The sequence below is a fragment of the Ochlerotatus camptorhynchus genome, unplaced genomic scaffold, assembly GCF_037179485.1.
Source record: "Ochlerotatus camptorhynchus isolate MF236.1 unplaced genomic scaffold, CSIRO-AGI_Acam_v1.1 ptg000315l, whole genome shotgun sequence".
Taxonomy (NCBI): domain Eukaryota; kingdom Metazoa; phylum Arthropoda; class Insecta; order Diptera; family Culicidae; genus Ochlerotatus; species Ochlerotatus camptorhynchus.
This window is the reverse complement of record NW_027040803.1, coordinates 616,884-635,821: the sequence shown is the minus strand read 5'-3', so window position 1 is coordinate 635,821 and position 18,938 is coordinate 616,884. Positions and strand designations below refer to the sequence as shown.

The window sequence follows — 18,938 nt, the reverse complement described above, 5'->3', positions numbered from 1 at the left end:
GGTGTAATCCACCTTCAAAAGCTGCAAAGGACCACCGATTCGACCATGCCTTGAACTCGAGGCGTTTTTGCAGAACCGGAAGCACTATCCGACTACTCGAAGTAGCTTTACCAGGTCGGAGAACCTGTTTATGATCGAGTGATTAACTGGTGTTGTTGCGAAGGCGACAACCTGACGAACATCTCAAGCTTCTTGATCTGCACGAGCGATAGCTACTTCTAGAGAAATTCCGGCCCATGCCACCATAACGGATCATTGGTTATCTGGGATGGCAGAATACCACGAGATATGTGGCCAGCAGAATTCTTCTTCAAAGGAACATGTCGCCAGCAATCGTTGTTGGTTAGCTCTTCGATTTCAGTGCAAAACGATGCTGGAGTCGAACCAGAAGATTGTTGTTGCCGAGAAGTTTACGGTTTTTCTAACTTGTTCCAGCATCTAGTCCATGTAGATGTGCAAAGCGGTACTTAGCGAAGAGTAGTTGACATTGGTAGGACTCTTAACCATTCGGCGAAACTACATACATACATACACACACGAGCCATATCCGTGGTGGGAAACATCACAGAAGCAACGGAGAGGAGCAACTGGTTGTTCGTGTTTGCCGTGAAAAAACTTCCGAGAGAAGTACAATTTAACTTCCGGTCACCCGATTCCTGGAAATACCCCAGGAGAGTCATCAGCTATATCACGATTTTCGAGTGAAATAAAAATGTCCGGAAAATGCAAATACTACGGCCATTAATCCAGGACGATAAAGGGGTCAATAAACTTAAAAACTGAAATCCGGTAAAGCGGATGAAGAAGAGATCAATATCAGAGAGGTTTGCAGCTAGAAATCATGTGTCGCATTCTTTCCGCAATGTTGATGCTCTCATAAGTATATAGATTTTCAAAAAAAAATTGAAAACAGCCTGGGACCTTAAACCAGACCGGCCTTGAACGCATAAACCGGTTCAACATGTTGTTGATATTCGAATAGGTACTTACGTCGTAAATTTCCTTCGCACATGCTTTGGGTTTTTCTAGAATTATTCCTCGCTGAACGCGTTCCACCACTTCGGTATTCTTTAGGCGACCGTAGGGCATCTTTCCACACGTGAACACCTCCCACATCAGGACACCTAAAATTCCCCCAAAAGGCACTTTAATACCAGCACAACTCCAACAAACCAAAGCCAGCAGCTTAACTTACCGTAGGCCCAAACATCGCTCTTGGACGAAAATCGGGTGTAGTTGAGCACCTCCGGCGGGGCCCACTTGATCGGGAACTTGGTACCACCGGAGCTGGTGTACTGATCGTCCAGGACGTACCGGGCCAGCCCGAAATCAGCCACTTTGACGGTGTTTTCTGACCCGACCAGGCAGTTGCGCGCCGCCAGATCCCGGTGGATGTAGTTGTGGCGTTCGAGATAGGACATTCCTTTGCAAACCTGTTTTCAGATCGAATATCGAATGATTGTAGGGATTTGATTCAAGTAAGTAGGAGCTAGGTTCAGTACCTGTATGCACATGTCGAGCAGGAGACCCATATTGCCAATCAACGATTGCTCGTGCCTTCGCAGATAGTTGAGTAGGGAACCGTGCTTCATGTACTCGGTGATGATGTAGATCGGTCGATGCTTGGAGCAAACGCCGTACAGTTGTACCAGATTGGGATGTTGGAGTTTTCTGAATTAGTGAAATGTGAAAATCCGCGTTAGGTAACCGGTGTAAGAAAGCTTGAGAAAAACTCACGTCATAACTTTCGCTTCCTCGATGAAATCGTCCTCGGACATGGTGCCAACCTTCATCATCTTGACGGCCGTGTCGATCGATCCGCGCCATTTGGCTCGTCGGACTACGCCAAACTGGCCGGAGCCCAGCTCCTCCAGGATCATCAGCTCCGAGGGATGGATCTCCCATTTGTCTGTGGATCGAATGGAAATTAGTGGCAAACTGCATTCTGCAAGGAATGGCCATCGACATACCATGAGATAAACCGGCAGTCGGCGGCACCGGCCGATCGCAGGGAGAGGTTTTCAGTCTGCACGCTAGGCCACCGGAGTTGTGTCGATGGTAGTTGATCAAATCCTGAATCGATTCACAGCAATGCTTCTCGGAGAGGTAAAACTCCATGCGAGCGTTTTGTTTGATGTGGTAGTGCTTTACATGGGATTGGGGTCTGTCAGGAGGGAGAAGAATGATAAAATTTGGTATTAACCGAATGCAATGATTCTCGATCGTGCGTCAACTTACACTTTGGTATGTAGCGAAAGGGTATACAGGCCCTTGGTGGATGATTTCCTCACCACGAAGCAACCTTCTTTGTCGTTCTGTTTGAGCAGCGATTCGGCCCGCTGGCGGGACATGTCCCCCACGTACCACTCGTACTTTTGCAGTCCCAGCAATTCCTTCTCCTTGACGTAGTTGCTGGGGATGTATCCGATCGTGCCATGCTGGTCTTTGACCTTCCACCAGTGTTCCTGGGAGTCATCGATCACCTCGTATTCGGCGTTCTAAAACGAAAAGAGAAGAAAAAATCGATCCGGAAATAGTAACCCAAAACAAATCATCAATGGAAGCGATAAAAACCTACCTTCTCAAGCGACAAATCGCCACTCTCTATCGCCTTAAAGGGGTACAGTGCTACCACAATCTTGACCCGTGGCGAGACATCCTACATGGGTCACAAGAAGGGCAAAAAGAGACAAATGAGAGAATAATTAATTAACCGAAAATTTAATCGCATTCAATTAAACCCATCTGCACGAAACAAAGCCCCAAACGACTGTCATTTCCGGTGTTGGCACTCTTCTTGCGTATCATCGACGATCAAACCGCACATCGCAGTGGCGGAAACCGAAAGTGACGATTAAGCCCGTTGAGTTATATGCTATGTATATTCGCGAAACACAAAAAAGTGCACTCGTCCTGACCGCCGCTGAAGTCTTGCATTGCCATGGGAAAAAGAACACCAGGATCGGCGTTAAATTTGAATGCAAATTAAATTCGTCACCGACTGATGGCATCGAGATTCGCGATTCGAGTAAGAAGAACAGATGGACGTGTGAAGTTAAGTTGCTGCCGCGACCGGGACTGATAGACATGGGAAATTTGTCCGCCGCGGGGGGGGGGGGGGGTATTTCTTTGTCGACGGACATTTACCTTAGCCTTTGAGTTTGGTGTTCCGGGCGCTGCTGTCGGACCACCAGGCATATTTAGCTCGCCTCCGTTCGTATGATGACCTGCACCGTTGATGGACGCCGTTTTGAAAGAGTGGGTGGGTGACTACAATGGGGAAGACAAAAAAAAAGATAAGAAAGGTTGTTAGGAACTTGCATAAAGACATGTGCGGTTAAGTGCAATTCACGGGTCGTTGCGTGAAGGGAATTAGTTCAAATTATGAATACTTGATGGATTGAAACAATGGAATTACTGAGGCTGTCAGGAAGTAAATTTTCTGGTTGTTCAAAGTTTGTGAACATTGACTGAACATCAGTGAAGATCACATTAGAACTCTGAGACCCTTTGTAGTAGAATCTAAGCGATCGAATCTGCCTTTAGTGGTGAATATGAGAACGTCAAAAATAATTCTGGATTTCTTTTGTGTGAATATTTGAGGTACAAATCAGTTAACAAGAAATTGACAAGATGTTCAATGAAAACTGCTTAATTTGCGTTATGAAAAATCCTTATTCTGATGTAAACAAACGGTTTGGTTTACGTTGCCTCTTGAACTCGCCTGGCACCTTCTACATTGGTGGTGCATTGAAAAAGCTTATACAAGTTTAGGAACAAAATTGATGAAATTTATACAAATCTTAAGGAAATTAAACTGGTCTTCTGAAACTTACATGTCCCCAATTGGTGGACCGAAGTTGCGATAAATTCACGTAAGTTTATAAAACGTTGGGAGGTTTAGAAATCTTTAGAGAAGTTTAATTAATTTCAAGGCAATTCCAGAATCATCAGAACAGTACCGAGAATTTCGGGTGAGATTTGATATCTTCAATGTTATCCACACAAATTAAAGGAAGATGTCACGAGTAATGACAGTAAATAGGTACCGAGAATTTCGGGGAAGTTTCATGAATAAACTGCGGGATAATAAGGGAGCTTCTGCCAAATTTAAAGCATTTCAGGTAAGCTTCGAGAACTTCAAGGTAGTTCTATCAGCTTCGAAGAAACTGGGATATCCAGAAAACATAAGAAAAGTCAGGTCTAGTAAACTTCATAAAAGCTCAGAGATTTTTAGGACAAGCTCAATAACGTCTGGAAAGTCCAGACTTTCAGGGAAAATTAAAAATCTGTAAAGGATCTTCTTCTAGGCTTTTACACTTCTCTAGAGAGCGTTCCACAGTTATTAATTGAGAGCTTTCTATGCCAACACCAATGCATTCATTCGTATATTGAGTGGCAAGTACAATGATACTTCTTCCCAAGGCAGTCGAGAAAATTTCCAATCTACAAGATTTGCTCGATTGGACCGGGAATCGAATTGTGACTAAGCCTTTACTGACTAGGCTATCAGAGGCCTCAATCTGTATTCATTCAGAAGCTTAAGAAAATTTTTGAAAAACTTTCCGAAATTTCGGGAATTTCACAAAAGTCCAAAGAATTTCTGAAAAGTTTAGAAAACTTTAAACATAGTAGAGTAGAGGTCGACTGTAGAAGTTAAAATTATGTCTGATTACGACTTATCAGTCTGGTATTCTAATTTTGAACGACACGTTTGTTATTCATCCTAATGTTTCAGCACTTGTTGGTGCCTTCTTCAGTGGAAACATAAATATTTCAAACTGTTTTACCACCCTAAACTTATGATCAATACTTTAATTTTGAATTTGATATCATTTTCAGTAACTATGTACTATGGTGGGTATTTTACTTGATTTCCATTGGTTCTGTAGACTACCCTGACGTTATCAGTATTTTTTAAGAACCAGCAACTTTGCTGAAATTAATTGATTTTCTTTGATGTTTCGAAAATGTTCCTCAAGTATTATAACGATTATTAACAATCGCTTTTTTCCAAATTTTCTGATTTATATTCATAATTCCTTGACGTGTCTGACGTTTCAGGATCAATCAAAGAGTTCTTGGAATACCCTATAATTCTACGGAACGCCTTGTAAGTCGCTGCAAATTTGCTTGAGTAAATGGGATTATTCTGAAGCTATCTGATTATCCTCGAAGTACTCGGAACTTCGCTGAATATCATTAAACTATATAAAAATATCGAAATTTACTTCTCCGGAGTTTCTTGAACATATCGCTGCTTGCTAAAAGTTCTCGCTTTTTTTATTAATGGAACTTCGTTGATGTTCTCTTATCAACTTAGCTAAATTTTCGCAATTATTACGTTTTTGAAATCTCCATGATATAACACCCTTAAAATACTCTCACGTTTTCCGGATGTTCATAAAATTTCCAGGATTTCTCTCGGAGCTTTGCTGAAGTTTTCGGAAATCCACTGAGTTTCTCGAAACTTCTTTAAGGTTTCAAATAATTCCTTGAAATTATTTGATCTGCTTTTTGATTATCTGACCTGTTTTGATGTTCTCGAAGCTTCCATAAAGCTCTTAGTTCTATTGAAGATCTCGGTTCTGCTCGAAAATAAATAAAATTCTCGTAAACACCTTTAAATTTCCCAAAAATTCTCTGGACTTCTTTGAAGTTTCTGAAATATTTTTGAAGTTTTCATAAATTCTCTGAAGGTCTGTGTACTTCCCTGAAATTCGCGGAACATCTTAAGGGTTCTCGATTTGTTTTTCAGCACATCATGGAACTATCTTGAGTTTATCTAAATTTACGATTATAGATTTTTAATCTATCTAGCTTTTCTGAAGTGCTTAGAACTTCTTAAAAATTTGCACAAGTTATCTAAATTTCTCAAGTTGACATCTGTGACGTTCTCTGAAATTCGAGGAACTTCATAAAAGTTCCTGAAAAGTCTCGGATGCTAAAAGAACCGCTTTGAGGTTCTTACAGCTTCCAGTAAGTTTCCCATATTTTCAGCGTGTTACCTACCCTTATGTTCCTGCAGTTTGTTTATAGAGCTACACTGCAATTCTCAGCATTTCAGTTCATTCATGGGGGGAATACCCCTCACCATCCCTCTCCAACGGGGGAGTTTGGTAAAGAGAGATGATCAAACCGATTTGTATCTTCCTAAAGTTGTCCTTGCTCGCTTTCTACTCTCTATATGCAATTCTCACACTGCCGTACTCTAACGGAACTATCAACTCTATACTTTCATCTCCTCATCTATCGTATAAAAATTACCACTTTAGTCTGTTATTTGAAATTAGCATCTTCAATTATGTAAATCATTGACTTCACGCAGAAGTAATACAAAGTATAGTCACAGTACTCCTTCTTGATAACGATTCAACCTACGATATCATGATAGAATTTTTTTATCTCAAATCTTATAAAACATCACATTTTCTTTTAAATTATCAAGTTAAACCATTAAAAAATAACAAAAATTATCATATAAATATTCTTGTAAAATATTAGAACGTTAATGTTTATACAATTCTTTTGAAACTTTTTGCACAGCAATCGATTTTAAAAGTAACAAAAATTCGCAAAATTTCACAAAAAATTAAAGATTTAATTAAGATCAAATTTGGGTTTTCAAAGGTTGTTGTTCGATAATTTTTATTAATTTTTAAGTGTCCAACTCGAAAATTTCACAAATTTTATTTTTTAAAGCTTTTTAATAAAAAAAATATTGAAAAATATTGAAGATGGTCATTTTTAGTAATTTATGTTTTAAACACTTTTTTTTGATGATTAACGCAAAATTACTAGAAATTTTTGATCAAGAATATTAAAAAAATATCAATTTTCTACAACTTTGTCACAGACGTCATTTCAATTGGAAGTTACGTTTCCGAGATATAAATTGTTGAAAAATATCAAATAGGGTAGGTGAGCCAGTTTTGGTACTAGTTAGTAAGCATATAAAGTTTTCACACATTATAAAATAGAAACCCCCATGTTGTGTACCAACTGAAACCATTGAGTTGAAGTTTCAAGTATTCTGAACAATAAAATATGAGGAATAGATAAATTTGCATAACATTAATCTAAAATATTGATTTTAAATTTGTAGTTCCTGCACCAATAGTTGTTCCTTTATTGACCGTAGGTATGCCCAAGTTTTTGGGCTTAGTAATTTTTCAACGGATCACTTTCCATTCCTAATAAGTGTTATGAAATCACGCTGTTTTTGAAACAATGTATTTTTCTAAAATGAGTTTCAGTTGAGATCATTCTCAGGTGGACCACTCAAAACCCATATTCTTCTTTCCTATATTTAACGTCGGTCTCTGTTCCGCAATCTAGTGCCAATCACCGACGAACATCGATTAGCATCCATTGACGGCAATCGAATGTGCAGGAAGGATATCGCACCGATTCAAACACACATGGGCCGCGACCAACGGCTTTACTTCCATTCCGAAGGAAGACGTGACCAGAGATTTTTATACCTCAGATTGGGATTGAACGCAGACCCATTGGGATGAGAAAGCAGTCACGCTTACCACTACATCACTGGCGCCGGCTTTCTCAAAACCCATATGGAAGGAAGATATTCCCGGAGTTTGGGAAGTCAATGAATATAATATAAGGGCGTATCCATGTCACACGATATAAGGGCGCATCCATGTCACACGAAAATGATGAAAAATCACCCCCTCATCCTTTATTCTTATGTATGGCTTATAACTTAATTCTAAACTACCTGTTTCCTCTTAGAGCGGTACATACTTAATTCGTGGTCCCTAAGTACTACAAACGCAAAAGATGCAAAGTCCAAGTCTCTTCTGGATTTTGGATGGTCAGGATGGTATAAATAAGCAGTACATTAATATCAATCACTGCACACATACACACATTTTAAATGTAGGGGAAGACGGGGTAAGACCGCCACCCGTAATACATTTAATAGCTTAAAATTTTCTGATTTATCACATTATTTATGCTTTTTCATAAATTTTTGGAATGATCCAAAAATACTCGTTTTTTTACAAGCAGGGTAAGACGGACCATGACGGATTTTTCGACAGTCCGCATCGTGCTCTCTTGCCGTGCGGATCTATTTGCTTTTTGCTGAAGGAAGTGTTACTACTACCTAAAGCTACAACAAATTTTAACAGCACTTTTCAGTGCTCAACCTGTAAAAATTTTTTCTACCTTGTTCAACTCTTATTCCTCTTCGATCCTTGTTTGGACCCTACCCGAGGTAATCCTTCTTGGATATCGATTTGGAAAATTCCTCTTCGATCCTTCAGATTCTTATAGTAATCTGCTTGGAAGTCGATTTGGATAAAAATTTACTGCCGCCATGGCGCCTAAACGCAAAAGAAAGGGGCAAACTCTTGACCCCCCTTCTGATGAAATTAATTTGAGTAATCAATTTGATTTGCTCACGGATGATGAGAATGATCCATCATCCAAGAAAAATTCTAGTAAACTTTCCCGGCTTAATGCCAAGAAGGAAAAGATTCCCCCTATTGTGATAACCACTACCGATTTCCATGCTCTTCGCATGGAACTTTTGAATTTCGTGAAAGTTAAGTTTTCACTACAAATTGGACGTCGGGGTGAATGCCGTGTATTGGCTGAAACCTTGGACGGATTTAAATGTCTTCTCAAGTATCTTACTGAGAAGAAGCACAAATTTTTTACTTACGACACCAAAACTGAACGTGTGTTCAAGGTTGTCATGAAAGGACTGCCCAGTGGTGAATCCCTGGATCAGATCAAAGATGAACTGGCAAAATTACTTGGAGTTGTGCCACTCCAAGTAATCAAAATGAAAATGAAATCCCGTCCTGGCGATTCGCGCAACGGGATTTCTAATGATTTTTATTTAGTTCACTTCACGTCTAGTGAACTAAACAACCTTAAGGCCTTAGAAAAAGCTAGCCTTATGCTCCATGTCCGAGTGAAGTGGGAACACTTCAGGAAGACTGGAGGAAATTTCCAAAACCTCACCCAGTGCCGTAAGTGCCAGGGATGGGGTCACGGAACTAAAAATTGCTACATGCCAGCTAAATGCATGAATTGTGGTGATTCCTCTCACGCAAAGGACGACTGTCCTGTGAAGGAAGATCCTAAGAAATTTAAATGTTCAAATTGTGGTGAAAACCACAAATCCAATTTTTGGGAATGTAAGACTCGCAAAGCGATCCTACAATCTCGTTCTAACCGTCAGGTAGGAAACGCTCCACGTTTCCGACCAGGTACAAATTCCTCTGCTGTTAACAACGGTCAGCGAGGAACAAATTCTACATTCGTACCCGTAGGTACAAATATCTCCCCTGCTTCAAATGTTTCATCTGTACCTACTCCCCTCGCTGCTAACAATGTTCAGCGAGTTAATGGAGCTACCTATGCTGCTATTGCAGCGGGTAGAAATCAAAATACTAACCAACGTTCTAATGGAAATTTTGACAATTTTGACTTAGGAAGCATTACTGCCCCCAAAATGGAATTTTTACAGAATTCATTAATTGACATGATTTCTGATATGCTTAAATCTAACTCCATGTTTGATGCTATTCAAACTGGAGTAAAATTTGCAAATAATATTGTCATGACTTTAAAATTCAGTAATGGATTTTAAAGCATTAAATATTGTAAATTGGAATGCTCGATCTCTTAAAGATAATGAAGACGAGCTATTTAACTTTTTAAGAGTTCATAACGTGCATATTGCCGTTATAACTGAAACGTTCCTTAAACCTGCCCATAAGGTTAAGAAGGACGCAAACTACTTGATTTATAGAAATGATCGTCTTGATGGACCCTGTGGTGGCGTTGCCATCATTATTCATAGACGAATCAAGCATAAAATTCTTTCTTCATTTGAAACCAAAGTTTTTGAAACTTTGGGGGTTTCTGTTGAAACAAAATTTGGACAACTTACGTTTATAGCTGCCTATTTGCCATTCCAATGCGTAGGCCAGCAAAAGAATTTTCTCAAGGGTGACCTCCAGAAACTTACTCGTCATAGGTCTAAATTCTTCATTATTGGTGATTTTAATGCAAAACACCGCTCATGGAATAATGCTCAAAGCAATTCCAATGGTAATATTCTGTTTGATGATTGTTCTGCAGGTTATTACACTATTCAATATCCAAACAGCCCAACATGCTTTTCTTCTGCAAGAAATCCCTCCACTATTGATTTGGTCTTAACTGATTCATGTCAACTTTGTAGCCAATTGGTTACCCATGCTGACTTCGGTTCTGATCACCTTCCAGTAACTTTTGAAATATCCCAAGAAATAATTTGTAATCCCAACAGCTCTACTTTCAATTACCATAGAGCTGATTGGGAGCAGTATCGAACATTTATGGAATATAACTTCGATCCAAACATTCCTTTGCAAACCAAAGATGAAATTAATTATGCTCTTGAATCTCTGACTACTTCTATAGTTGAAGCAAGAGCTGCCTCAGTACCAAAATGCGAGGTTAAATTCGATTCAATTATAATAGACGATGATCTTCAGCACTTGATCCGTCTTAAAAATGTCCGTAGGAGACAATATCAAAGAACACGCGATCCTGCCATGAAAGTTATCTGGCGGGATTTGCAAAAACAAATTAAAAAGCGATTCTCTGCCCTGAGGAACAAAACTTTTGAAAATAATATTTCTAAATTAGACCCGAGTTCCAAACCCTTTTGGAAACTCACAAAAATTTTGAAAAAACCTCAAAAGCCTATTCCAGCGCTTAAAGAAGGTGGTAAAATTTTGATCACAAATTTGGAAAAAGCTCAGAAACTTGCTAAGCAATTCGAGAGTTCCCATAATTTCAGTTTGGGTCTTACTAGTCCTATTGAGAATCAGGTTGCTCGGGATTTTCTGAATATTTTCTCTCGGGAAAATATTTTTGATGATTCCTGGGGGACTGATTTGGACGAAGTAAGGTCTATAACTAAAAAATTTCAAAATATGAAAGCTCCAGGTGATGATGGAATTTTCTATATCCTCATCAAAAAACTCCCAGAGAGTACCTTGTCTTTCCTGGTAAAATTATTTAACAGATGTTTCCATTTGGCATACTTTCCTGATAAATGGAAAAATGCAAAAGTTGTTCCAATTTTGAAGCCGGATAAAAATCCAGCTGAAGCTTCTAGCTACCGTCCAATAAGTTTGCTTTCTTCAATAAGTAAACTTTTTGAAAAGATAATTTTGAATAGAATGATGCTTCACATCAATACGAACTCAATTTTTGCAGATGAGCAGTTTGGATTTCGCCATGGGCATTCAACTACTCATCAACTCTTAAGAGTTAACAATTTAATTCGTTCAAACAAATCTGAAGGCCACTCAACTGGAGTTGCTCTTCTAGACATAGAAAAAGCATTCGACAGTGTTTGGCATGAAGGTTTGATTGCTAAATTGAAAAAGTTTAATTTTCCACTTTATATTATGAAATTAGTTCAAAATTATTTAACTGACAGAACTCTTCAAGTAAATTATCAAAATTCCAAATCTAATCGACTACCTGTTAGGGCAGGAGTTCCTCAGGGTAGCATTCTTGGGCCTATATTGTATAACATTTTCACTTCGGACCTCCCTGATTTGCCTCAGGGTTGCCACAAATCTTTGTTCGCTGATGACACAGGCATTTCCGCTAAAGGAAGAAGTCTTCGTGTTATTTGCAGCAGACTTCAGAAAAGTTTAGATATTTTCTCTTCTTATTTACAAAAATGGAAGATTTCTCCCAACGCTTCAAAAACTCAACTTATAGTATTTCCACATAAGCCTAGAGCTTCGTTTTTGAAACCTAGTAGTAGTCACATAGTCACTATGAACGGAGTTCCAATTTCCTGGTCAAACCAAGTGAAATATCTTGGATTAATACTTGACCAAAAATTAACTTTTAAAGATCACATTGAGGGCATTCAAGCCAAATGTAACAAATATATAAAATGTTTGTATCCTCTTATAAACAGGAAATCCAAACTTTGCCTGACGAATAAACTTCTAATATTTAAACAAGTTTTTAGACCGGCCATGCTTTACGCTGTACCAATATGGTCTAGTTGCTGCACTACCAGGAAAAAAGCACTTCAAAGGATTCAGAACAAAATTCTGAAAATGATTTTGAAGTTGCCTCCCTGGTACAGTACAACCGAAGTACATAGAATTTCGAATTTTGAGACTTTAGCACAAATGTCCAACAAAATAATGAATAATTTCAGGCAAAAATCGTTGCAATCCTCAATTGCAACGATTAATTCCCTTTATACTTAGATAAGATTTAGTTTTAGTTTTTAGTTTTAAGATATCAATTGTTATACTGACATGCAGGTTAAAAAACCTGTTTAAAATACTGAATTGCCAAGACATGAACAATGTAAAAACACTTAGATATATATCATAACAATTAAGGCTGGTACGTTACTGCAGTAACTGGAGCACCTAGGTTAAAATGAAATGTAATTTATTTTGAATTTGGAACAAATAAAGAGTTAAAAAAAAAAAAAAAAAAAAAAAACGGATTTTTCGACAACCATTGCACAAAATTGGACACAACAAGCGCCCCATGAATGGTACTATGGTCTCATAGATAATAACTGAATATCTTTGAAATCGGTCAACTGGTTCCACAGATATGGCCGGAACAAGTTCCATAAGCCCTGTGAGGTCTAGAAATGATCAAAAACGGTACAAACCTATATTGTAACACAAAAAATCGCATGACAATAAAAAAAAATGATCAATAGGAGTCATGTTGTGTGCCCAGGACCTTATTTTCTACACCCTAACATGTTCCGGGTACCCCCGGGGAAGTGGTCAAAATCATATTAACTCGAAATCCATCATGCGACACGTCAAATCACATGAGAACTCTAAAAAATTGTCATTGGTGATTAAATTGAGTACGATGGACCACATTGACCACTCACGGACAAGTTCCAGATACAACCTGAGAGCAAAACAAAATTTATTTTATTGTGGAAATGTAAATTAATAAGGATGGTCACATCTCACCATAGATGGATGTACTCAGGTTTTTATTCTTGGGTAAAGCCACGAGAAATCAATGTCACTTAATACTTGATCTGGAAAAACATCATTTCAGATTCAAAGTCACTACGCAATAAAGGAGGGTGACGCTTTTACCCCGCCGGGCGTTCTTACTCCGTCTTCCCCTATGTACACCACAGCATATGTTGTTTTTTGTAACGAGTGTTCTGACGGGAAAACGCGAAACCGAAAACAGAATCCTACAAAGGACAAGCCTTACACGTCCAAGGGGACCATCCTTCCGGCGGGTTGAATCCGATGGGATTGGGATATTGTCTTCAATGTAGTCAATCTCCATAAACAACGGGCCACATCACGTGGAGTGTACTGAGCTCCTCGTGAACCTGGGTGAACTGATGATGATGAGTGGCTTGCACTTCGCAGCGACATCATGAACGGCCAACATAGAGGCGTAGGGCGAAGCCTCATCACGATCAGATGTCCCAATATATCTATGTTAACCTATTTTCATCTACAATTCGGACGTGAGTCAAATACTGAAGCTAGAGCCAAAACTGGCTCACCCATCCTACGCCAGTTTGCAATTCTTTGCAAGATTCAAAATGGCCGAATTTTGCTCAGATAAGAATGATTGACCATTTATGCAAAGAATCATGCAAATCGGAGTAGATACCCGTCAGCAAAGCAAATTCACCATTGCAGACGTTAACCACGTCAGCGTTAACGTCTGGAATGGTGAATTTCCATTGCAACCTGATCAACCCTGATCAAGAACTACTGTAACAGTCGATATCCAACTTATCCTTAGAATTTTCAATTCCAGAAATCCCTACAAAGTTGCATGCTCCACAAAGAACCTTGCTAGATTCCCACTGCAAAGACATGCGCCCGAAGGTAACTCTCCTCTGCTGCGAATCCACATTCCTTATTTTTTTCCATAAACTACATTTTGTTTGCACATTGTTTCCGATCATCCGGGCCATCCTGAGCACCGACCGATCCACGATGGTCGATATCCTCCCGAAACGATCTGCCCACTTTTCCCTCACATTCCACAATACTGTTGCTGTATGTACATAGATTGAATCACCTTCCCCGTTCCAGTATGTGATTATCCAAATTCCTATTACGATCGAAGTTCTGTGCCAACAACAGTTGAAATTTTCTCACGATTTTGGGCTACACAAGTGGGCAGCTACATACGACACGATCGACGAAGGCGACGCGACGCACACACGTTATTCTAAATATGTTATTCCACCCGAACAGGCAGGCAAGGCAAAGGAATGGATGATGAGATATTATTTTGAGAATGCATCGACATCCAACGGGCAACCAACGGGCAACCAACCACTAATCACCGACCGGCCAAGCCTGACCCCGACCGACTGATGATGACTACGGTTCGGATGATCGATTTAGTCAAAGTTGCTGATGGCGTTTTATGGTTCCCGTTTTGTTTTTCCGAGAATCACGTGCAGCAGCCTGAGCGTAGCATTTTAGATCGTTCAACATCGATAAGGATGCCCCCTCTTTGACGTAATTAAATCGTTATTGGTAGTATAATTGGTTGTCCATTTAAATTCTGTGAGATTCCAAATTGTTTCCCAAATCGATCGACACACTCACCTGAGGCTGAACGAAGGTGGGCGTGATGTTGCCTAAACTGCTCGAACTGCTGTTGAGATGATGCGACTGGGAAGACTGCTGGTGCTGCAGCTGTTGATGCTGCAGCGAGGGCGAATGGGAAGGTTGCTGGGAGTTTGGCCCCTGGGCTTGCAATTGCTGTGGGGGATGCTGCTGCTGCGGTACCGACAGGGGTGACTGGTTGCCCGGCTGTAGTTGTTGCTGCGGCTGCGGCTGCTGCTGCTGTTGCTGCTGGGGCTGATGTAGCGTCCGATCCGATCCGGAGCCCGAGATGAGATGCGACCCCTGCTGCAGGTGGCCGTTCGGATGCTGCTGCTGAAGGTTCTGCGTGTTGGGGCTGATGCTTCGAGACGAGTTTTGGGCGGGTGAACTTCCGTTACCTGGTCACGGGAGGGGAGAAACAGAAAGAAAGGAATGCATGAGTTATTTGCGTTCATTTTTGCTGGGCAGCTCATCACATTGGAATGTCGGTCGCTATGGGAGAGAACGGTCATTCATCGTTATTCGGCATCGCCGTCTTCTTCGCATGGGGTCGATCCGCAGAGATGCGTTTTCATTCATTCTTTCGATAAGGATCGCGCGTGCACGGAATGCGAGTGGGCAATTACGGTGGTATGCCGCGATGGAATGGGCAGAGAAGCGATTCAAGGGCAGCGTCCCGGGAAGAGGGTGATTACTGCCGTCAACGGGAGTAATATGATCACGATTCGCGGTAATGGTGATTGTGGTGCTTCTCGCCGCTGATCCTGGGAATGCCTCCGGGGGCTGTGCACTCGGGCAGTGCGTTGGTATAAAATTTGTATCATAACAAATAGTAGGTAATTACGCAACTGAAAAATGAGGGACGAACAGTAAGCGCATTCTAAGTGATTAACTGCAATTTGAAAATAATGACTCAAGAATTAGATGCTAGTTCGGAAACTGTCGTGAAGGTAGTGTTCTAAGAACAAAGGGGCAAGGAACTTCATGACAAGCAATGAAGCCGTCGGTGAATGTAGCGTTTAAAATGTATGGGTGAAGTTGTAGAGAGATTTTTAACCCTCCAACACTCATAGTCACCTATAGGTGACATCTGTTTGTTTTGCCTGCCAAAAATGAAATTCTTAACCAAATTTGATGAAACTAGTTGCAAATGAAAGCTATACTAATCATCTTTGATCTAAAGCGGTTCAGATTGAACCGAAATGGTCACCGAGAATCGGTTCCAAACAAAAATAGTCCATTTTCTCTCTTTAACTGTAACAGGCAGAGCTGCTAAACATCACGGACGTCATGTGACAATGAAAAAACAAGTCCTCTCACTATCACGAGACGAAACCACCTATCATGAGATTTCTTTTCATTTTTCAATGAGCAAGCACTCATGAGAATAATTATTATGCGGTTTTGACATGTACATTTCTAACTGATTTAGATTAATTTAAGCAAGCAACCGTATGTAATCGAGAAGAGTAAATATATTATTATTATGACAGGTAACTTTAAGAGCAATAAATGAGCTAGTAATTACGATGATCACAACACTGTCACGTTCTGTCATGATAAAAAATTCGATGAGATTTTGAAAAAAATCTCTATCATCGTTTTCTCATCCAATGATAGTGACAGAAGTTTCTCTGTAAATATCGTGTAAGATCTTCAATTGAAAATGACATTTGCCAGCCCTGGTAACAGGAAAGGCAAATAACTTAATGATTCTAGGTGACCCTCATTTGCTTTGTCGTCAGAAAATCTTGGTATTTTTTAGCCAAATGGGACATCGTACGATCCGGATAACCCTAATTTTTCTAAATGCAGGGCTGGTAGCGATCAATGCTGTCAAAAATAGTGATTTTAGTGACCATGCTGAAGAAATAAGTGACCTAATAGTGACTTATAGTTGTAAAAAAGTGACTAAAAAGTGACTTAAGCGTAGATTTTTTTTTTTCGAAAAACCGGGAATTCTCAGGGAATTCTATTTTTAATAATTTTCTCACTAAGAATGCAATTTAAATTAAACATTTAATATTCCTAGTTATTTGAACCACATTGAACTTAATAGATCTAGAATGGATTAATCTTCAGTAACAAATACATTTTGCATATGCATATTTCCCACAAATTTTATAAATTGTTAACTGAAAAGTTATAATGCTTCAAGAAATTTTCAAGAATCTGGTGTCAAATTCCTTGCACAGTTTTAAGGCTCATGAAATTTTATTATAATTTCTTAGGACCTTATTTTACGGGAGTTCTGGGAAAAAAATCTATAGAAAAACATCAACTGCAATCTGCTTTCATGGTAGTTCTGAGGAATTTTAGACTTCATGTGAAGCCTAAGATAGCAAACTCCAAGTGAATTTTCATGAAAAATCTCCGTTGAATATGGCATGAACTATTCTGAGCACTTCAGAACTGCTTGAAAGATCCCAAAATATTCCTGACGTTAATGAAACTGCCTTGAAGTTCTTTTGTAGTTTGAGAAACTAGCTTGATGCTCGCAATACTTCTCATATTTTTTTTTACTTCTCTAAACTTTTTCGGACTTCCTAAAGCTTATACAATTTTCCTAATAATCATGAATCTACTCTAAAATTTTAAAAAATTCACTTAATTTCTCGATTTTTTTTTTTTAATTTATGTAATTTCCGTGCTCTGGAATATCTGTGCTCTGAGGGTATATGTTCTTTCTTGACGTTTATTTTTTTGTTTAGAGCTTTATTAGCGAGATCAATATCTTTCTCGAAGCTCTCAAAACTTCTCTTAAGTGTTTGCAGTTCTCATGAAGCTTGTTGTACAACCACCGACAAACCGGCATAAAACATTAACTTAACTCTTGATCGAGCAGCGATCCCATCTGTCTATAGAACCATAGAAATTAATTATCTAGATAAAAATAATTTGCCCGGAATAGATTAGATGCAAACCCAACTCATTTTGTATGCGTGTTCGTGGCTAGGGTACACATTTTTTCGCAAACACGGTGGCAGATGTCAGTTTTGTGCTTTGATCGGAAATTTGATGGTACTTTGTATGATCATTTATGTCGGTTTGTCGGTGGTACAACCATGAATTTAATTGAACTGTTCTAAAAATGTTTATGCTTGCGTGAACTTCTGGACTTATGTGAAAACCTCAATAACTTTCTTAACATCTTTGAAGTTATCTGAAAATCAGGGAACTTCTTGAAATTTCCCGCTAATTTAGTGAAACAAATGGAACTGAACTCCCCTGAAGTTCACTTTGTTTTTGAGCTGCTCCCGAAATGTCCATAAAAGTTCCTGAAGCTCTCGGATCTTCCCTTAGGTTTTATAGACTTTTATGAAGTTCTCGAAAAGTTTCTGAAGATCTCTGTACTTCTATGAAGTTTTTGAAGATATTCTGAAATTCAGAAACTTCTCTAAGCTTCCGCAGAAAATAATCAAAATAGTTCTATGATTTTCACTGTAGTTCTCAAGATTTGTCTGAAGTTCAAATTATCGAAACGAATTCATAACTTCTTCAATAGTCTAGAGTTTTCTGATGTTTCTAAAACTGCCCAAAATATTTCTCAATTTCCTTAAAATTCTGTAGACTGCCTGAATATCTTAGTATTTTTTTTTATAGAATCCACCATTTTACTGGAATTGATTTAATTGCCTTAAAGTTAAACAATTTTCCTTAAATTTTATAAAGTTTATAAACGCTCACGGTACTTTGCTTGAAATCACTAATTTTCCCTGGAAAGCCTGGACATCCCAGAAGTTTTCTATGCTTACCTTAATTTTTCTAAAGTGATCAAATATTCCGATAAATTTTCTGATATATATTTATAATTCCCTGAAGCTTCTAAAGTTTTCGGATCAATCATAGAATTATCGGAATATCATATAATTCTAAGGAACTCCTTTTAAGTCGCTGCAAATTTCTTTAAGCTATGATTTATGATCGTCCTTGAAGTACTCGGAACTTCACTGAATATAATGAATCAATTTCAAAATAAATAATTTTCTTAGAAGTTCTCTGGAATTTCTTGAGAATATCGGTGCTTTTTTTATTAATGGAACCTCGTTGATGTTCTCTAATCAACTTTACTAAATTTTTGAATTGTTTTAGATCTTGAAATTTCGATTAAATAACACCCTTGAAATACTCTCACATATTCCAGATGTTCCTATAATTTTTATTGCGTTCGAGAAATTTTCTCTGAGCAATCCTAAGTTTCCGGACATTCCGGTTTCTGCAATTTCCTTGAAATTTTTAGAACTGTTCTTTAATTCTCTGATCTGTCTTGATGTTCTCGGCGCTTCCCTAAAACTCTCAACT

The 18,938-nt window shown here is 38.9% G+C and overlaps 1 protein-coding gene across 3 annotated transcripts in view; it reads right to left on the bottom strand.

Moving 5' to 3' along the window:
* The window catches only part of Btk29A (tyrosine-protein kinase Btk29A), a 362,292-nt gene that overhangs the window by 13,772 nt on the left and 329,582 nt on the right, over positions 1-18,938 (bottom strand). For all 3 annotated transcript variants that reach the window (XM_065229507.1, XM_065229508.1, XM_065229509.1), the window contains 9 exons: positions 14,637-15,034; positions 3,148-3,270; positions 2,579-2,659; positions 2,239-2,498; positions 1,971-2,164; positions 1,738-1,909; positions 1,503-1,671; positions 1,196-1,433; positions 991-1,124 (listed from right to left, as the gene is read on the bottom strand). In XM_065229507.1, the coding sequence (XP_065085579.1) occupies positions 991-1,124; positions 1,196-1,433; positions 1,503-1,671; positions 1,738-1,909; positions 1,971-2,164; positions 2,239-2,498; positions 2,579-2,659; positions 3,148-3,270; positions 14,637-15,034 (1,769 nt within the window). The remainder of the gene's footprint in view (positions 1-990; positions 1,125-1,195; positions 1,434-1,502; positions 1,672-1,737; positions 1,910-1,970; positions 2,165-2,238; positions 2,499-2,578; positions 2,660-3,147; positions 3,271-14,636; positions 15,035-18,938) is intronic.